Source organism: Coptis chinensis, chromosome 6 (genome assembly GCF_015680905.1).
Source record: "Coptis chinensis isolate HL-2020 chromosome 6, ASM1568090v1, whole genome shotgun sequence".
In the NCBI taxonomy this organism is placed as follows: domain Eukaryota; kingdom Viridiplantae; phylum Streptophyta; class Magnoliopsida; order Ranunculales; family Ranunculaceae; genus Coptis; species Coptis chinensis.
In genome coordinates this window covers 328,687-347,159 of record NC_141461.1, presented here as the reverse complement: position 1 = coordinate 347,159, position 18,473 = coordinate 328,687, and the positions used below count along the sequence as shown (strand labels likewise).

Genomic DNA, 18,473 nt, shown 5'->3' with positions numbered 1-18,473 from the left:
TAATATGTGGCTTGAGTTGCAGTAAGAGTCTGATCAAGTGTGCCTAGAAATCAACTGGCTCCAATATGTACAAGGTTTTCATACTATCTCTTTCAAGACCAGACAGAGGAGATAGTCACTCCGAATATTCAGCGGCAAAGATGTTTAAATTCTCTAATATATTCTTTTAAGTGCCATAGTACACATTCTACGTTTGGCATAAGGCAGGGACCATGGCCATGCTTTCACCACTGACATTCTTTCATCTGGCTTTCTTCAGTCAATCATATTGGTTGTTTTGTGCATGCATGATCTTGATAAAATCAATGATGGATGGCACAGCACAAGTCGTCATACCTTCATCCAGAAACGAGTCTGATCGTTTTGCATTACTAGCCTTCAAGTCTCAAGTAGTTGATCCGTTGGGAGCTTTAAATTCCTGGAATGACTCAGTTCACCACTGTGATTGGAAAGGAATAACGTGCAGCCTTCAAGCCCGTGATACAGTTGACAGTTTGGACCTGGAATCTCAAAAACTTGAAGGTACTCTATCTCTTTACATAGGAAACCTCACCTTCCTTACAACACTCAATCTTGGTCATAACAACTTCCGTGGTGAAATCCCGCAAGAGATTGGTCGCTTGTCACGTCTACAATACCTCTTCCTCAATAACAATTCCTTCGACGGTGGAATCCCAGTAAATATCAGTCAATGTTCTGACTTAAAAGTCCTCAATCTCATTGACAATAAGTTATCTGGGAACATTTCTGCTGAGCTTGGATCTCTATCAAAACTGAAAGGATTGGGTCTTACCTTGAATGACTTAAGTGGATACATCCCATCATCCCTTGGCAACATATCAACTCTTATGTTTCTTTCACTTGCGGCAAACAATTTGCTGGGAAACATTCCAGACGACCTATGCCGCAGTAGGAACTTAAGCTTCTTTCAACTTGCCAGCAATGGTCTCACAGGTAAGGTTCCTTCATGCCTTTACAACCTCTCAAACTTGGCTCTTTTCTCAGTTGTTGAGAACCAACTAGAGGGAAGCCTTCCTCCCAATATTGGCCTTACTCTTCCTAGCATCCAAGAGATGTACTTGGGAATAAACAAGTTCACAGGCCTTGTACCAGTTTCATTATCCAACGCTACAACACTGGAATCTATCGCACTTTACAAAAATGGTTTCACTGGTCCAGTTCCAATGGATTTAGGAAAATTGAAAAGTCTTCGCAACCTCTATTTGCACGAAAATCAACTAGGAAGCGAGGGGGGCAATGATTTGGAATTCATAACTTCTCTAACCAATTGTAGCAATTTAGAAGGGGTAGCATTTTCCAAAAATTTGCTTAAAGGTCCATTACCAGAATCAATGTCTAATTTGTCCAGAAACCTCACCAATTTTGATGTAGGAGATAATCAAATATATGGTAGTATTCCAGTAGGAATTGAAAACTTGCTGAACATAGAAAGAATCCATCTATCTGACAACTATCTTACCGGCACCATCCCTGCAGTTATAGGAAAGCTCGGCAAACTACAATATATATATCTACAAGGGAATATGTTTTCAGGCCAAATTCCAGCTTCTCTTGGTATTTTGAGTGAATTAACAGAACTCCAATTAGGTGATAACAATTTCAGTGGCAGCATACCACCTTCTCTTGCAATGTGTCAAAAGTTAGTCCTATTAAATCTTTCTCATAATAACCTCAATGGTACAATACCCAAAGAAGTTATTGGTCTGTCCTCCCTCACAGTTTCTTTAAATCTGGATCAAAATGCCCTTACTGGTCCTCTACCAGCAGAAGTAGGTAACCTGACCCATCTTGAAAAGCTGTCAGTTTCTGGAAACAGATTGTCCGGTGACCTTCCAAAATCACTGGGTAATTGTTTGACTTTGAAGAGCCTTTACATGGATGGAAATTTCTTTCAAGGAAGTGTTCCGAAGTCATTAAGCTCTTTAAGAGGCCTTGAATATTTTGATCTTTCTCGTAACAATTTGTCAGGGGAGATTCCTGAATTCTTAGGGGGATTCCCTCTCCTCAAGCTGAATTTATCATTTAACCAGTTTGAAGGTCAGGTACCGGGCAATGGGGTTTTTAGAAATACAAGTTTGTTTTCGCTTGATGGAAATAAAAACTTGTGTGGTGGTATTGTAGATTTGAATCTGCCTCCATGCACCCAAAAGCCAAAGAAGAAGTCTTTTCCTATCAAAGTGGTTGTCTGTGTGATTGTTGGGAGTGTATGTTTTCTTTTGTTACTGTGTTTTGTCCTTCTGTGTTGCCGAAGAAAACTGTCCCAAAAGCCGAAATCTCCATCAACATTGTTCAGTGAACAGTTTAAGAGGCTCACTTATGCAGAGCTCCTTAGAGCGACAAATGGATTCTCTCCTGAGAATTTGATTGGCGTTGGGAGTTATGGATCGGTGTTTAAAGGAATTCTTGAAGAACTCGACAAAGTAGTTGCAGTGAAGGTCTTCAATCTTCAACAAAAAGGAGCTTCAGCGAGTTTCCTAACTGAATGCAATGCCATGAGAAATCTTCGCCATCGAAATCTTCTTAGGATCATAACATCTTGCTCAAGTATTGATTTTCATGGAAATAACTTCAAAGCTCTTGTTTTAGACTTTATGCCTAATGGGAGTTTAGAGGAGTTGCTACACCCAGGAGCAGATAGAAAAGAGCCTAAGTTTAGAAATTTAAACTTCACTGAGTGTCTAACTATAGCCATAGATGTTGCTTCTGCACTTGAATATCTTCATCACAATTTGCAACCCACAATTGTTCATTGTGATCTAAAGCCAAGCAATATTTTCCTCGATGATGACATGACTGCTCGTGTAGCTGATTTTGGAATAGCAAAGATTTACTCGGCCACTTTGTGTAATTCTGAAGATAATCTAGCCAGCACTGTCGTACTCAAAGGATCAATTGGTTATGTTGCTCCAGGTAAATGGGAACTTTAATTTTCATTCATTGATAAGCCTTGAACTATATTATCGTATCAGAATTGGTTTTCTCGCAAGCTCATAATGTAATTGATGAACAAAAATAAATGAGTATTTATCAGACTTGATTTCATTGTTTATACTCACATTGATAATTAATATGCAGAGTATGGTATGGGTGGTCCAGTGTCAACGCAGGGAGATGTGTACAGCTATGGAATATTGTTGCTAGAGATGTTTACAAGGAAAAAACCAACAGACGACATGTTTGTAGACGGACTTAGCCTGCACAAGTACGCCGAATTGGCTTTGCCTAATCAAGTTGTCGAAATTGTCGATCCAAATGTGCTTGTTGAAGAAAATGATAAATTACCTGACATTGTAGAAGCGATTAGTACATGTGACAGACTCGAGGACTGTTTGATTTCAATGATAAGACTCGGAGTCACATGCTCTGCTGACTCACCTGCAGAACGCATGAACATGAAAGAAGTCATCAGTGAATTGCATCGGATCCGGGATTATAATCAAGGCCGGTGTCGAGCCATTGAGTGACAAGTTGGTCGACTCTTTGTCAAATTACTTTTCCTGTTCTTGTTCACGTTGGTCGAATAGTTCCTTGTATGTGTAGCTAAATAATGGCCATTTCTTGTTGTAGCCGTGGTTTGATGCCATGAAACAAATAAAGTAATAAGCTTAATCAGCACGCTGTTGGTCTAATACTAGAACTATTGTAACAGTGAGCTGATAAGAAGCTAGATCAACTAATGAGTTTGCTCTAAGTTGAATCATGTTCTAGATGTATAGTACTTATTACGTTAATTCACTCTTAGTTGAATTCATTATCTCTTGATAGTTTAAGAGTGGAACAAATCTGTACTCTAATATATTGCTTCACCATTATTTGATAGTAGGAATATTGATTTAATTAAGTGTTTGTTAGATTAGGTATTAGTGTTTATGCATTAATATTTAGTTTAGAAAATTTGTATTTATCACCTACTTATATTATTCCAAATAAACTTTGGGGGCATCAGGGGTAAAGTATGCCGAATAGTATGCAAGACAGTTCAAACAATAAGCTAATAAGCTACTTAATTACTGCCATAAACGAACAAAACGTCTAGTGCATAAGCATAATGTAAATGCAGAAGTAAGTGAGCAACAAAGCTCAATAAGTATGCAAGCAACGAAGGTCAAGGTTCTTCGTGTTGGCTGGCTGCTATGATCGTTTTGTGGCTCTCATGTAACATTATAGAGGTTGAATAGCATGAGAAGGTGCAAGAATTTCTTTTTCCTCGGAAGTTAAGTTGTCTCGAGGGGTGGCAGCGCCTGTTGGCGCTTATTTTTTGGATTTTATAATATCATTACCTTGATCAATTCCAAGCAGACTTACGGGCTGCAAACAGAGTGTATAAGGTTGAGAACTTGGTCAATATGGTATTTTTACAAATGTGGCTATGGAAGCACTTCCCAATATATGCACCTGAGCTTGCCTTGTTTCCTCGAACACTAAGGAGTGGCTCGACTGGCATTGATGACTAGAAGGTAAAGAAGGCTTGTGCTGCTACCTATCCTTGCTCTTTGAAATGGGTCTCAGTAAAAAAGACATTTGAGGGTAACACTGTCTATATTGATGACTTGGAGTATGCTGTCTTCAAGCCATATTTGCGTTGGCGGACAGGGGTGAGAGATATAATTACTTTGAGTGAAGTGCCTGGTGAAATGGCATTCCTAGACTCTTTAGGCAATGTGACTTTTGATGACGATGTGCACATATTGTGTGCTCTTCCTGGCTATCTCCCTATGCCAGTGAAGGATGGGTTAGAGTATTTTGCATATCTATTGAGTTAAGTCAGCGAGCAGGCGTGCGAATCCCCTTAGTCAATTAATCAGCCAATAGGCGAGGAATCTAATTCCATAGGGATTGAATACGGAGCTTGGCGGGAGATTTCTTGTTTCTTTTCTTCTGTCTGTTAGCCATAGCTTGCAAGGGGCTTCCTGTGGGTTCAGTGGAGGCAGCATCCGTACGGCTACTTGGTTCAGCCTAACTTCCTTCCGTGGTTAGAGCAGGGGAAGAGGAATTCGTGGACAGTGCAACCGCTCGTTCTGAGCGAAAGAAGGCATCAGCCACTTAGGTACAGAAGAGCAAAAGCTTCTCTGTTAGCACGGGCCTATCAGCTCTTCCTTAATACAATTGTTTCTTTTCTTCTGTCTGTTAGCCATAGCTTGCAAAGGGCTTCCTGTGGGTTCATTGGAGGCAGCATCCAAATCTTTATGGATGGTGGCCAACTTCTGAGAATCCAGATTCCAGGGCTTGCTTAAAGCTCGCCGATAGGCAGCAATAGTTTCATAAAAAAATCCGGCTTGCTTCCACAGACTTGGGAGAAACTCTACAGATTTGTGAAGTATCTCCTGCAACTTGCAGTCCTCAACAAAACTCTCTGGCAGACCACTGGGTAGTGCGGCTTCAACTGTGCCATATGGAATTCCTGCACTTCTAACCTGAAAGAAAAACTTTTTCAACCAAACGCGGCTCTTTGAGAACATCTTGAGTCTCCATTCTCTCAGTAATTAGTTCCTCTGAACATTTTACTCCGATTCTAATTAAGGCACTCAGACACTCCTCGTTATCCCTTGAGCGAGGCCGAAATCGAGGCTACCAATTAACTTGAGAGCCCCTTGGCCGAAGCATCCTCTTACGTTGTTGAACACCGAAGCTGAAACCTTCTCTTTCTTTTTCTGTACCTCTATCGCCCTCCATCAATCCTTCATCTGTCTCCTTGTTTTCATGTCTGTCTCCTTCTGATTCTACATCTCTTTCCTTTTTCCTATCTTTAGACTCCCTATCACCGGCTTTCCAGCCATCATGTTCTTTTTGCCTCCTCTGTTCCACTGCAGGATTTTCCAACTCAGGTGTTCTAATAGATCCATCTGCCGATTCCTTCTCATTGTGTAAACCCTCTTTCTCTATCCCATTCAATGTTTCCTTCTTAATATGATTCTTCTCCCTCTCCTTTGGTCGCTCTTTCTCTTTCTGAACGTCCTTTCTATCTCTCCCCACCTCTCTGATTCTCTTTCTTCCCTAGTTATTTCTCTGTGTTCACTACTACTATTACCTAATGGAAGGTTGCTTTGCCGATCAATTCTGTCCTTGTCCCTTTCTCCCCAATCTCTGTGTTTCTCACCTTTCTTTCAACTTATCATCACTTTGAAGACAAATTCGTTCTCCTCGTCCGCATGTGCTTCTAGATAACCCCGTTCTTCGGGATTGTTGAAGAATCCCTACCAATCTCACTTGTTCCTTGAGTAGTACTTCGGGAGTTACACCATGTATCGATACCATGGGTTGTTGCTTCAGGATATCGTTTCCCTCTATGTTGTTCCCTAGGATCCTTCCAGTTCAAAGGACTATTTCCAGCATTATAAGCATCCTTATCGATCTTAACATCGCCCTTAAATTCCATATGAGATTTCCTGTCATGTTTTACTTCTTTACTATCATCCTCTCTACTTTCTATTCTCACGCCTTTACCACTTTGAGGCTCAACCCTTGACTCGGCATACATGTCCCTAGTTTCACCCTTTGAAATCTCTGTTATCTACTTTGGGATCCCTACTGTCCTTATAATCTCTTGATTCCACCCTGTTTTCGGAAGTACAATGATGGTCTACATATGACTTTCATTGGATAGCATGTGCATATCTGCGATGTCCAACACCCGTATCCAGAGATGATGTAGTTGGAGAAAGGGATTGTCATAACCTTTATTCTGCTTGGTCGAGTGATGACGGATAAGGACAGCTTCAACTTGGATGTCCCAAAGAACATTAGCATTATCGTGCCTCTGTAGCTAACATATATGGGACAGGCAACAACAGAGAATTCACCTATAAAACACCATCAGTAATGCATTTGTCTACCACTGATTTGGATAAACTTCTCTATACTTTGTGTCTTCTCCCATCAGGCACTGTCGTGCAGCATTGCTTGCGCACCTGTTCTGAACCCTCTTCGTTTGGTGTTTCTTTCTTCCGCAACATGGAAGCCAGAGTACGCTTCTTCTCTTTCAGAAATGAAGCACTCTCAGTTGCTGCTCCCAATGTTTCAGAATATGAGGTTGATGTTATAGCAGATTCATGCAGCACTGATTCATTGTGCTCACGAACTTTTGCAAGCTGCTAGCTTTGCACATTTGGATGTATTCTTATCACTTTTCCTCTTTGCTTCATCTCTGTCTCTCTCCCGCACATTCTTTACAGCCTGTTTTGGGAACACCGGGATGATCAATGAGAGAACCACTATTTACTAAAACAGAGAAAATAATAAAAATGATCAATTCTTCCGCAACATGGAAGCCAGAGTACGCTTCTTCTCTTTCGGAAATGAAGCTCTCTCAGTTGCTGCTCCCAATGTTTCAGAATATGAGGTTGATGTTATAGCAGCTTCACGCAGCACTGATTCATTGTGCTCACGAACTTTTGCAAGCTTTGTGTAGTTGGAGAAAGGGATTGTCATAACCTTTATTCTGCTTGGTCGAGTGATGACGGATAAGGACAGCTTCAACTTGGATGTCCCAAAGCCAACGCGCCTGGTTGAATATCTATTATGTAACCCTTCATACAATATGCTATATGGCATAATAATTTGAAGTTCGTAAAGAAACCAATTAATTGCATTAAAATATCATGTACTGATGTACTTCATAGTTTATAATGTAAATGGCCATGTACAGTCCGAAAAAACAAAATCAAAGATAACTGATGCCTCATGGAAATTGAAGTACTTTTAAAACTTTGTCTTGGGTCTATCGCACACTAACTTTACATTAGTGTATCGATGTATTCAGGCAATCAATCGACATGTATTCGACCTTTACCCCTCCCACAGTTAGCTTCTTAGCTGGATCGAGTTTGGGAATAAGCAGTTCGTTCTTGTCAATATCATCACCTCATAGAAGACATCAGATATCGGAATCAGCTGATTCTGCCCTAAACAAACCATCCCCAGTACTGCAACCTTGGACAAAGAAGAGCCGTCTCTTCCACCATCAAAGCATGCGTCGAGTCAGGCGTTCTCTTATCCCGAACTACCACCAACTCAGCAATGCTCTTACACGCAAGCAGTCATCAATGGTAACACCATGCATACTCCAGATGTTAATCTTTTTTCCCTTAATTATCTCCAGATGAATTTTGTGGTATTGTGGTTGGATCTCTCCATTAGCTGCTTGGAAACTACATAGAAAGTCTGTAGTTTTCTTGTTAATTATTCCGTCTTAAGCATGAGCTCTGGAAGTTGTTTAAAAATGTACCATTGTATTTGCTTTAGCCAAAAAGTTTACATTAAATTTCCTTTTGGTGCAGGTGTTAATGTTCTATGTGGAATGGGACTACTTTCAACGCCCTACACAGTCAAAGAAGGAGGTTGGATGAGCCTATGGATACTACTTATGTATCACCTTTGCCAGATGACCAGCAATGTTTATCCCCACCATAATGTCCTTCTTCAGTAACTGAATATTCAGAGTTCGCTCCTCAAAATAAATCTTGTTTCTGGTTTTCCATATGCCTATCATGAATTGAACCAAGCCTGCATTCCATAGTTCCTGCCTGATAGGACTGTGGTGCTTGCACGCTTTCATAACTGATTGGAGATCCAAGACAGGTAAAGAAGCTTTGAAGGTTTGAGCCAACCAGCACCTCATATCTCTAGTAACGTCACATTCCCAGAGCAAGTGTTGGGTGCTTTCTTCTGCCTTCCCACACAGGCTACACCTAGATGCCAGCTTTATGCCCTTCTGTTGAACTCTGTCATCAGTTGGGTACGCTTTTTGAATCAGTTTCCATACAATCCCAGAAGCTCTCGGGTGTACATGTTTGTTCCAAACCCATCTGTGCCATTTTACTTCCACTTTTTTTCCCCTCAAAACTTCTATTACAAATCTCAACTCAGACAATTGCACAGGGCAAGAAAGCATAGAAAAATAATTACTATGGTAATTAGGGATTGTACTCATATATTTATTTGCACGGTTACATAGTTATCCACTTTTCAGCCACAAATTTTGGAAATGTAATATCATTGGAGAAGTATTTTTTCTCAAGCTATTGTAGTTATTTGGCTGATTTGATGCTTAATGATAAGTGAGAGACGCATATTTCTGTCAATAATGCATGAAAGCACAATGCTTTAGATAATCTATGATTGGCGGTCTTGTATCGAGAACCAACAATTATCAGGATAAATGCAAATTTCCTCTACACTCATTTTCTCAGTACCTGCCTACAGGATATGCTCATTTCGGGCACCTTAACAAAATACAAATAATTATGGTCACTAAGGCATAAAGAAGTGAACTATTAACTTGTGACTATCGTAAAGACGTAAACAACATAATGAAAAACATAACAAGAGACAGAAAATACAAAAGAAAGACATTTTACTTTTTAACAAACCAACATAATATAATGTGCTATGCTAGTAGGGACAAACCAACATAATCCCGGGTTCGATCCCGGCAGCGGGAGTTTAAAGATTTGTAAACTGATTTTAGTATCTAATGTGGTAATGTGGTAGTGATAACTATCAATCCTATCCATTCATTGTACTATGTAACTTTTTCTTATTAATACAATTATCTTTTAAAAAAAACAGAAAAAACATAACAAACTCATAAGAAATCTAACTACTAGATGATCAAAACAATAAAGGAAATTCTTGCACATCTTATTGTTCCCGTATACTAAGATAGCATACACATATGGTTAAACACCCATTAAATGTTTTATTAGTAATTGTTAATGCAGATTTCAACTAAAGGTAAGTCGATCGCAACTTTTAGGAAAAGGTGTTGGTCTAACTTTAATGAAGCCATTTCCTTATTCTTAGGAGTGTCCCCCCTGATAAGTTTTCTTTGTTAGCTCTAGGTCCTACGGAGTGAGCCAATGGCAATAAAGATCCAGAGGTCTTGTATAGATATTTGTCACATATTGTGTATAATGCTGCAATCATCTCCATTCACTTCATAATTAGTTGATGCGAACGTACTTAATATATTATATATGTACTTCAATCTCATATGAATTATTTGTTGCAGCCCTCTGTGCCTTTTTCCTTGTTTGCATTTCCTTTTATAAGTCTTGTTGATCTACTTGTGCTACATATTTTCTCATTATTTCCTTGCTTTGTGCTAATTTATTGGTAGACTGTTTTCATCACTGTTTGCAGGAACTTCAATGTTCAGACCAAGAGAGAGTAAAAGAATTCAGAGATTCTAATAAAAATTACTGAGTCACTTGGTTTAACTTCAAATTAGGAGTTGCTGGTGGAGAGTGTGACCTTGGAAAAGGAGAGAGCAAGATCACTGCTCAAGGAGTTAGAAGCGATTGATCAATTTTCAGCTACAAATGGCGTGCCTATTCCTCCTTATTTTCGCTGCCCACTGTCGCTGGGGCTGATGTTGGACCCTGTGATTGTGGCATCTGGACAGACTTATGAAAGAGCTTTCATCCAAAGGTGGGTTGACAACGGACTAACCATTTGTCCAAAAACCCGTCAAGATCTTGCACATGCAAATGTTATTACCAATTACACCGTGAAGGATTTAATTGCAAATTGGGGCGAAGACAATAACATAAGACGTTGTGATACTGCTAATGGAAACAATGCTTCACCTTTGCCTATATCTTCTAATGTCCCTTCTCAAGATTTCACCCGTGCAGAGAGTTTTCGTTGTTGTTTCTATAGTAATAATTCTACTCCAAGGTCCTCTCTGGAAGCTGGACATCGATCTCAAAAGAAAAAGGTTGGCGATTCATCAAAGTGTGTTGAAGATAATAGCAAGGTGATTCCAAAGTGTGACCACTCATCGCCCGTGGCGTCATATATTCACAAATAGGATTGAATCGACCTCAAGCTATTTCGAAAGCATTGAATATCTTCCCCATCCTTTGCAAACGAATTTACATTAAGCATCAGATTTGTCGAGTAAGCATGGACACACGAAAGTGAATTTTTCGAAGAAGTCACATCCAATTGTTCGGTTCTTCTCCAAGTAAAGAGGCGGGATTTTCTCCATGGTTGTCCGCGTAAAAACGCAGCTTGCCGATAATATATGGAAGTAACCATCGAGAAGCCTCTCTCTCCCATTTTCCTCGACTCGGGATTTGATGATTTGACCACATCTTCCCATGTTGAGAAGCTTGTAGAGGATCTAAAAGTTCAATCAAAGTGACACACAAACCACAGGTGCCGGCAGAACCGCGGCTTCTCGCCAAGCACAATATGGATAATCGCGTAATTATTGCTCATTGTGGTGCTATTCCACCACTTATTTCATTGCTATATTCAGTAGAGAAGCTGACCCAAGAGCACTCTGTCACTACTCTGTTGAACCTATCTATTAATGAAAACAATAAGAACATGATTGCGTAAAGGGGAGCAATAGAGCCACTAATCCATGTTCTTAAGTTAGGAAATGCAGGAGCAAAAGAGAATGGTGCCGCTACTTTGTTCAAATTCTCGTGTTGGAAGAGTACAAAATGAAGATCGGTCGCTCTGCTGCGGTCAAGGCCTTAGTTGATCTCCTAGAATCGAAACCCTTAGGAGGAAGAAAGATGTCGCTATTTGCTTTGTTCAATCTATCCATATTTCATGCGGGCAAAGTGAAGCACCTTATTGAGTGATGGATCCCGACATAGGAATGATTGACAAATCGCCGCTCTTCTTGCCAACCTGTCAACAATTCCGAGGGGGCTCAAAGAATAACTCGTGAAGGTGGCATCCCATTACTTGTTGAAGTTCTAGAAACAGGATCACAAAATGGGAAAGGAAAATGTTGCGTCTATCTTATTGCAACTATGCTTTAATAGCTACAAGTTCTGTACCTTAGTTCTTCAAGAAGGGGCTGTGCCACCTCTTGTTGCATTGTCTCAATGTGGTACACCTAGAGCAAAAGAGAAAGTATGCATTCCTAACCCTGTAACTTTTATATAAATCTTTGCATTCTTTTTCTCTGATATGTGAGTGTATAAACAAATAGAGTTTATTAGCAGAAAAATATATCAAAATGTAGACTATGAAACTTCATTACGTATATATACAAATATTAAAGGGTGATAGAGCTATCAAAGACAACTATTAAGATAATCTTGCTTGCAACATGATATGTCAGAGAAACCTTTGTTTCTGGAACAATGTGTATTGGTAGGAGTTTTATTCCCAACACATAAATAGTAGTGTTTTGCATACTTGATTGGGCTATCCATGGAAGTGCTCATGTATTGAGAGGTGATATGCGGGAACCTCTCATTCCGGTGTCGGTCTAGCATTTCTTGTAATTTCTCTTCGTACTAATGAAGTGTGATTCTGATTCTGTTTATACGCAGGCACACCAGATTCTTAGTCATTTTCGAAACCAGCAAGAGGGATTCAGATTCTAGATTTTTGCTACTGTAATGCTAGTTGGAAAGTAATGAGTTTTGTGTTAATGAGATGACCCAATCACTGCTTCTATGTTTTTCCCAGTGTAAAACCTCTATATTATATAGGCCTCACCAATTAACCTCCCTGTTTTTCATAATATAAGCACATCACGGTAAGCTGGTTTGCGCAAGGTGGAAAATAAAGTGATAAACAGTAATTTCGATTCACTTATACACCGTACCATAGGTGATGAAGAGATAAAAAAAATGGACATATACGTGTTTGAATATAATGAATTAACTACTAAAAAGTCAACAAATGGATACACCAAACTACTATGTGAAATACTCCACTCTTTAAAGCGAAACATGAAAAATTAGTTTAGTCGCACCTTTAAGCATTGGCTAAAAACAGTTAGATCCCGTCTTGAGAAAAAGGGTTCAATAGTGGTTACACACAACTCTTGGAAACAAAGGGTGTTTCTATGGGCTCACGTCATTCAATTTCAATCTATGCATGGGTGTTGGTCATTATGAAGTTTGCATTGGATGAAGGATTTAGATGCCAAAGAAAGCAAGCCACCAATAAATGATGCAAAGAGAGAATTCAATGCGCTTGTCCTCCCACGATTCAAATTTAACATGCTATAGACCAAAGTTTGACAACATCTAAAGACATTGAAAACCTAAAAATGAAATAGAGGAACGAAAGAGCAACCAAAACAATTTCGTTTACAAGATTATCACATAAAGTGGTTTTCATATCAATCGCTTACCTATAATTTTTTTGCATGCAATTAGGGATATATTATAAATAAATAAAAGAATATTATGACGTGGGTGATGGTTTTTCATCCCCGGCTATTAGAAGCCAGGTCATATAAAAAGTGCTAAACTAAAAGAGACACTGGGCCGATGACAGGCCTTGTATCGCCAGAGTGAGGCTCCTAGGATTAAACTTAGACTCCCTTTGTAGCTGTCTGGTCCATCTCAGAGATCTCGAATGCTTCAAAGAAGGTAGCTCAACGCAGTTCCCTCTGTCAGGCCCAACACTCCAAAGTTCACATAGCCCGCACGCTTGTTATATAAAACATAACAACCAACTTAGCAAAATCAGTAGTATGTCCTATAAGGGCTCTCTAAGTTTCTGATATAACATGGTCTGAAGAAGCTCCACCATCCCTGGCCTTGGTTCAGTGATGAACCCATCTTGGCAGCTGCATCGGCCCCAAAGTTCGCTTCTCAGAAAGTATGCGTCATTCTCCAGCTGGTAAGTTGCTGCGTCGCTCTCAGCCACCGTGCTTTGAGAGCCCAAGGTGCTTTGTCCGTGCTCAGGGCCAGGATCGCTGCTAGAGAATCCCTTACCTATAAGTTTCTTGCATTGAGGCAATTTTCCAAACCACATATGGGGAGAAATTACTCATACCATATACCCATTACCAAAAAATAAGGAAAAAAAAACAAACATAAAAAAGTGAAGGGGATACAGAGAGAGAGATAGAGAAAGATAGGAGTACCCAGAGTAATTGTAGTTGCTACCTTCAACAGACTGTTTAAGAAAGACAACACATGACAATTCGAATTTAGGAAGTATGGAAAAAGATAAAGCAATTACAGACAAACAGAAAAAAGAAGAATCAATAATATTTCGGGCATACATAATAGGCACAATGGGCGAACGAAAAGAGGTTATTTTGCTTAAGGGCGAAACTGTGCCAACAAAGGAACTGGAAATTTAGAAAATGTTTTATAAGAAAAGGAAGTCGTGGTGCGGAACAGTTCCACTTTTATAAATCCAACACCTTGGTACCTTGTCTATCATATGAAAAAACAACCAAGATCACCTTACAAAAGCAAAATTAAGAACACCATTGTTTCGTTATACCGATGTCTAGTTTTCTACAAAATTTCAATAATCAATGTTTGCTTTTCGCTAACGGTAAGTCTATAACAAATAATTTACGTCCACAAATATGCTAATTTCAATGGTGATGTACATTGAGGATTAGCAAGCAACAAAACTGTTAAGCAAAAGGGAATGTGTGCATACCTCATTACCGGTAGGATAAGAGTATTAAGTCCCTCCATTTTTATCCAAAAAAAAAAATGAAAGAAGTTAATAGCATACATTTAAAACTTGGGAAATTATCTTGTGTAGTAAACAAATATTCTACACCAAAACATTTCGTCAAACATGAAATGTTCAAAAACTAACGCAGAAGAGAAACAGATAATGTAATTTATAGTTAGACGTTATCAAAGAAGAATAAAACTAAGAGGATAAAAAGAAGAATATAGACATCACCTCCTCCATCGCAGCTTTTCGTAAAATGTGAATGAAGTAATGAACCAATTTTCTAGAAAACAAAAAAGAATGAAAAATTGAAAAATCGAAGACAAAAAGTAATCAAGGACTAAGTGCTTAACAATTTGTGGTTCAAAAATTAACAATCACAAAAGTAAAGAGTTCAGTAGTTTTACCCATTTTATATGGCGAGTTCAAAGCCCCTGCCACGAAGACAAATGAAAGGGTTTCTTCTGAAATTGGAACAATCCCAAAATTAAAGTTAGAACCATGTAAAAAAAAATCCAAATAGAAATAAGTCGTGGAAACGTTTAGATAACAACACCAAATACTAAAATTCTACTTTGCATTTAAAAATGGGAAATTGGGAATTAAATTATTAAAGGTTGCAAGTCTTCATTGTAAAAAGTAAAAAATAAAAATGGGAAAAGGAAATTGGGAAGTGAGTGAGCGAGTTTTTCTTTTCTCTGATAAAAGTTGAGAATGGAGAAGAAGAATAGCTATTAGAAAGAATTACCTGTTATCTCGACAAAAAATGATATATAAGGGTCGCTTTGTTTTATTGAGCCTCCTCAATTCCGAATCTTTGAATCTTTGAATGACCCACCTTCCGAATCTTTGGTTCTGAATGCTTAACTCGAGAAAAAAAATGTTTGTTTTCTCAAATGATCCGACTCACGAATGCTTTGAATATAAATCATTTAGACATTTTTACTCTTGCAATCTATTTTGAACACTAACTTGATTACTTATAAAACAAAAGAGTTAAAAATGGATTTGACAGAGTTTCTTTTGTTTATTCAACATTTTGACGCCTAAAAGACTCATATAGTAATATGAGATAAAAAAAAATACTAAAAATATAAACATAATAATAGTTCAATAATCATAAGGTCATCCATAAAATATGAATACCAAGTTAAATGACATTACAAGTAACTCCAAAGTGTGGCTCTTGTAAACTTGATCATATATGTCCACTAAACAATTGTTCCGCAATTTGATCATGCAAGTTGATCATGTACTCATGTGCCTCGGGTCCAAATGTGTGATTTATACTTGGTGGTGCTTCTGGTCTGTCAGAGTTAATTGAAGACCTCACGGGAATAGTCACATTTTCTTTTTCATATCACTTGAACAATCGATCATCATCATCAATGCTCACGCAACGGAGAAAATTATGTATCGCCATGTATGCTACAACAATTTGAACTTGTGTGCGAAAACTATATGGAGCCATCTTCTTCAATATCTTGAATCTTGCTTTCAAGACACCAAATGTTCTCTCAATTACATTTCTTAGCGAAGAATGTGCCTGATTAAACTTCTCCTCTTTGTTTTTAGGACGACCACCTCGATTAAAATCTGCCAACCAATACCTAGCATTCCTATAAGGACACATAAAGCCCCTAGTATGTGTGTATGCAGCATCACACAAGTAATACATACCTACAATAATGAGACACATAAATATGTAAACCAAAAATATATATTTGATCAGTGAGGTTGTTTTGATACGTACCTTCAGGAGGCAATGGAAATCCGTTTTTTTTCAGGCCACCTTAATGCCTCATTTAATACACGAGCATCATGTGCAATCCCTTTCCATCCAGCCATCACATAAGTAAATTTCATATCAAAATCACACACACCAAGAACATTTTGGAAACAATCCTTACCTCCTCTTCCTCGAAAGGGAATTTGCTTATCAAGTAGAATGTGTTCATCTACTAGTGTACCATCCAAAGCTCCAACTGCTCCTTTAAATGGTCCTCTCTTAAGACGGCGTTGGTAACGAGATCCACCTTTATGAATAACCCCGTCCTATTTCTCAAACTTATCAAATGGATAGGCTATTTTTATTTTTTATTGGTTTTATAGATGAGTAAAAGATTTATGGTTGATGAAAAGGCTAAAAAAAAAGGCTTAGTAGGGCTAGTAGCGCATAAATTTCATACAGGTGTGAATTTCTGGCTATATCAATCCAAAGATGACCTAAATTCTCACTTAGGATATGGTATGGTGATCAAGTAAGTGGATGTGTGATTTCTCTACTCAGAATTGACTACTCATTTGTGTCATCACTCAGATATTTCACTTATATGAGGCTTTTGGCTAGATTCTCACAGGATATGTAAATTAAGTAGTTTAACCTAGGTTTCAGAAAAATACTTCCAAATACAATAATAGATGCTCATGCAAGATATTCATGAAAAGATGCAATGACTATTACCTACATATTAATCCTAAATTTCTAAAAACCACTCCAATTCAAATGCTATGTGAGATTCTAGACTAATATCATCACAAAAAAGAAAACATTATCATTATCACTAAGTGCATATAGTATAAATAATTTTTATAATTTTTAAACTTTTTTAGAAAGAAATATACGTAATTTACAACCTAAAAGTGCCTAATTTTTGCAAATGTTTCTATCCCACTGATCAAACCTCAAATATGCATTTCTATCCCCTTACAATGCTTCAATTTAGTCAATTATATGATCAATAATGTAGAATAATTACTTTCTTATTGTTTTTCAGGATACAAGCCTATTCTGGGACCAAATATCTCAAGAGATGTGTTTTAGAGTCAAAAGGAGCCTAAAAGGGACCTATTGGGAAGATCAAAGGTCACAGTCAACGGTCAAAGTCAACTGAAAGACCCAAAAGCTCAAACAATATTCCAAGGCTTTAAAGACCAAGGCTCAACTCTTTCCAAGACATGAGCTCAATGCTTAAAGCTTCAACAAACTAAAAGGCTCAAACTTCCAAAGACATGGGCTTAGGCCCAAAAGCTTGCCCACAATCCTTGATCCTATCCTCTCAACTCTAGAAGGTACAAAAAGATTCTAGATTAAGTCACTTGAAGGAGAAGATAGTTAGAGGGTATTTTGTACATCCCTACACACACTATATAAGTGTAGAGATTGCCAACCAATAAACTCTCTTAGAACTTGTGAGCTTCCCACAACTCTGCCAAAGAAATAAACGTCCGATCGAGCTCACGTACACTTATTGAAATCCTGATCGTACTGATGAAATCTGAGTCAGGTGTGAGACACTTAGATCTGCACCGATTTGCTACAGAACATGAGATTCTGACCACGAAATTTGAACTGTTGAAATACCAGTGCGCTAGCGATCGCGATTGATTAAATAGCGCACGCAAGTAAGGCTCGCATCTACTAGGACAACACATGCGTCCACGAGTCTTTCCCGACTGTAGAACCTCAAATTTTTAGAAAGTTCTTATAATGTTCAAGAGATCCTTTTCCAAGCCTGAGCCAAAGGTACCTGTATGCGCAAAAATAATCGAGTTAGTACGTCAGGCAGTGTTCATGAGAACAAACGGAAATTAAAATGAAAAATGAAAGAAATGAAGGGTTTAGAGATGGGGGGTTCCCCGTGGAGGTATTCCAACTGTTTTGGGATGTTCCTTTAGTCCTTAGGCGTGCAGTGGCACCATTTGATGTTTGCCCTTTTAATGGTCTTAAATGTTTGAGAATTCAAAACCTTAAAAGGTACCAATATTCAATATTTTCCTTACTCACTTGTCTCGTGTGTATAATTTGAGTAAGGAGTTTGTTCCAAACCTTAAGACTAGGTTGATATCATAACTGAAATTTTACCCTTAGAGAACCATGTGAGAAGGATTTTTTTATGAATATTTCTTTTTACCTAATGATGACTTACTACACAAGTTATCTAGAAATTACAAGTTTGTTTCTTAAATAGAAAGAGAGATAAAGATAGGAAGATGGTTAATCCTACTCATGCAAAGATTAGCTACATAGGTTTTAGAAAACA

General features: G+C 38.4%; 1 protein-coding gene, 1 long non-coding RNA gene and 1 pseudogene across 3 annotated transcripts in view; 2 read left to right on the top strand and 1 right to left on the bottom strand.

The window, feature by feature from the left end:
- The first annotated feature begins 22 nt into the window (after positions 1 to 22).
- On the top strand, positions 23 to 3,772 carry LOC147490444 (uncharacterized). 2 transcript variants are annotated; one of them, XM_086564638.1, is made up of 3 exons: positions 23 to 954; positions 1,498 to 2,931; positions 3,097 to 3,772. In XM_086564638.1, the coding sequence occupies exons 1-3, from the start codon at positions 213 to 215 to the stop codon at positions 3,483 to 3,485; spliced, it is 2,565 nt and encodes an 854-aa protein (XP_086420764.1). In that variant the 5' UTR covers positions 23 to 212; the 3' UTR covers positions 3,486 to 3,772. The 2 variants fall into 2 exon arrangements, with proteins under 2 accessions (XP_086420764.1, XP_086420763.1); XM_086564637.1 differs by having other exon boundaries at positions 23 to 2,931.
- A 1,983-nt stretch (positions 3,773 to 5,755) lies between these two features.
- LOC147490440 (uncharacterized) overlaps positions 5,756 to 18,473 on the bottom strand; it is a 50,024-nt gene continuing 37,306 nt past the window's right edge. Inside the window, exon 2 of the long non-coding RNA XR_015197813.1 lies at positions 5,756 to 6,118. This is a non-coding gene — a long non-coding RNA (uncharacterized LOC147490440). The remainder of the gene's footprint in view (positions 6,119 to 18,473) is intronic.
- On the top strand, positions 11,048 to 12,374 carry LOC147490443 (U-box domain-containing protein 4 pseudogene; annotated as a pseudogene).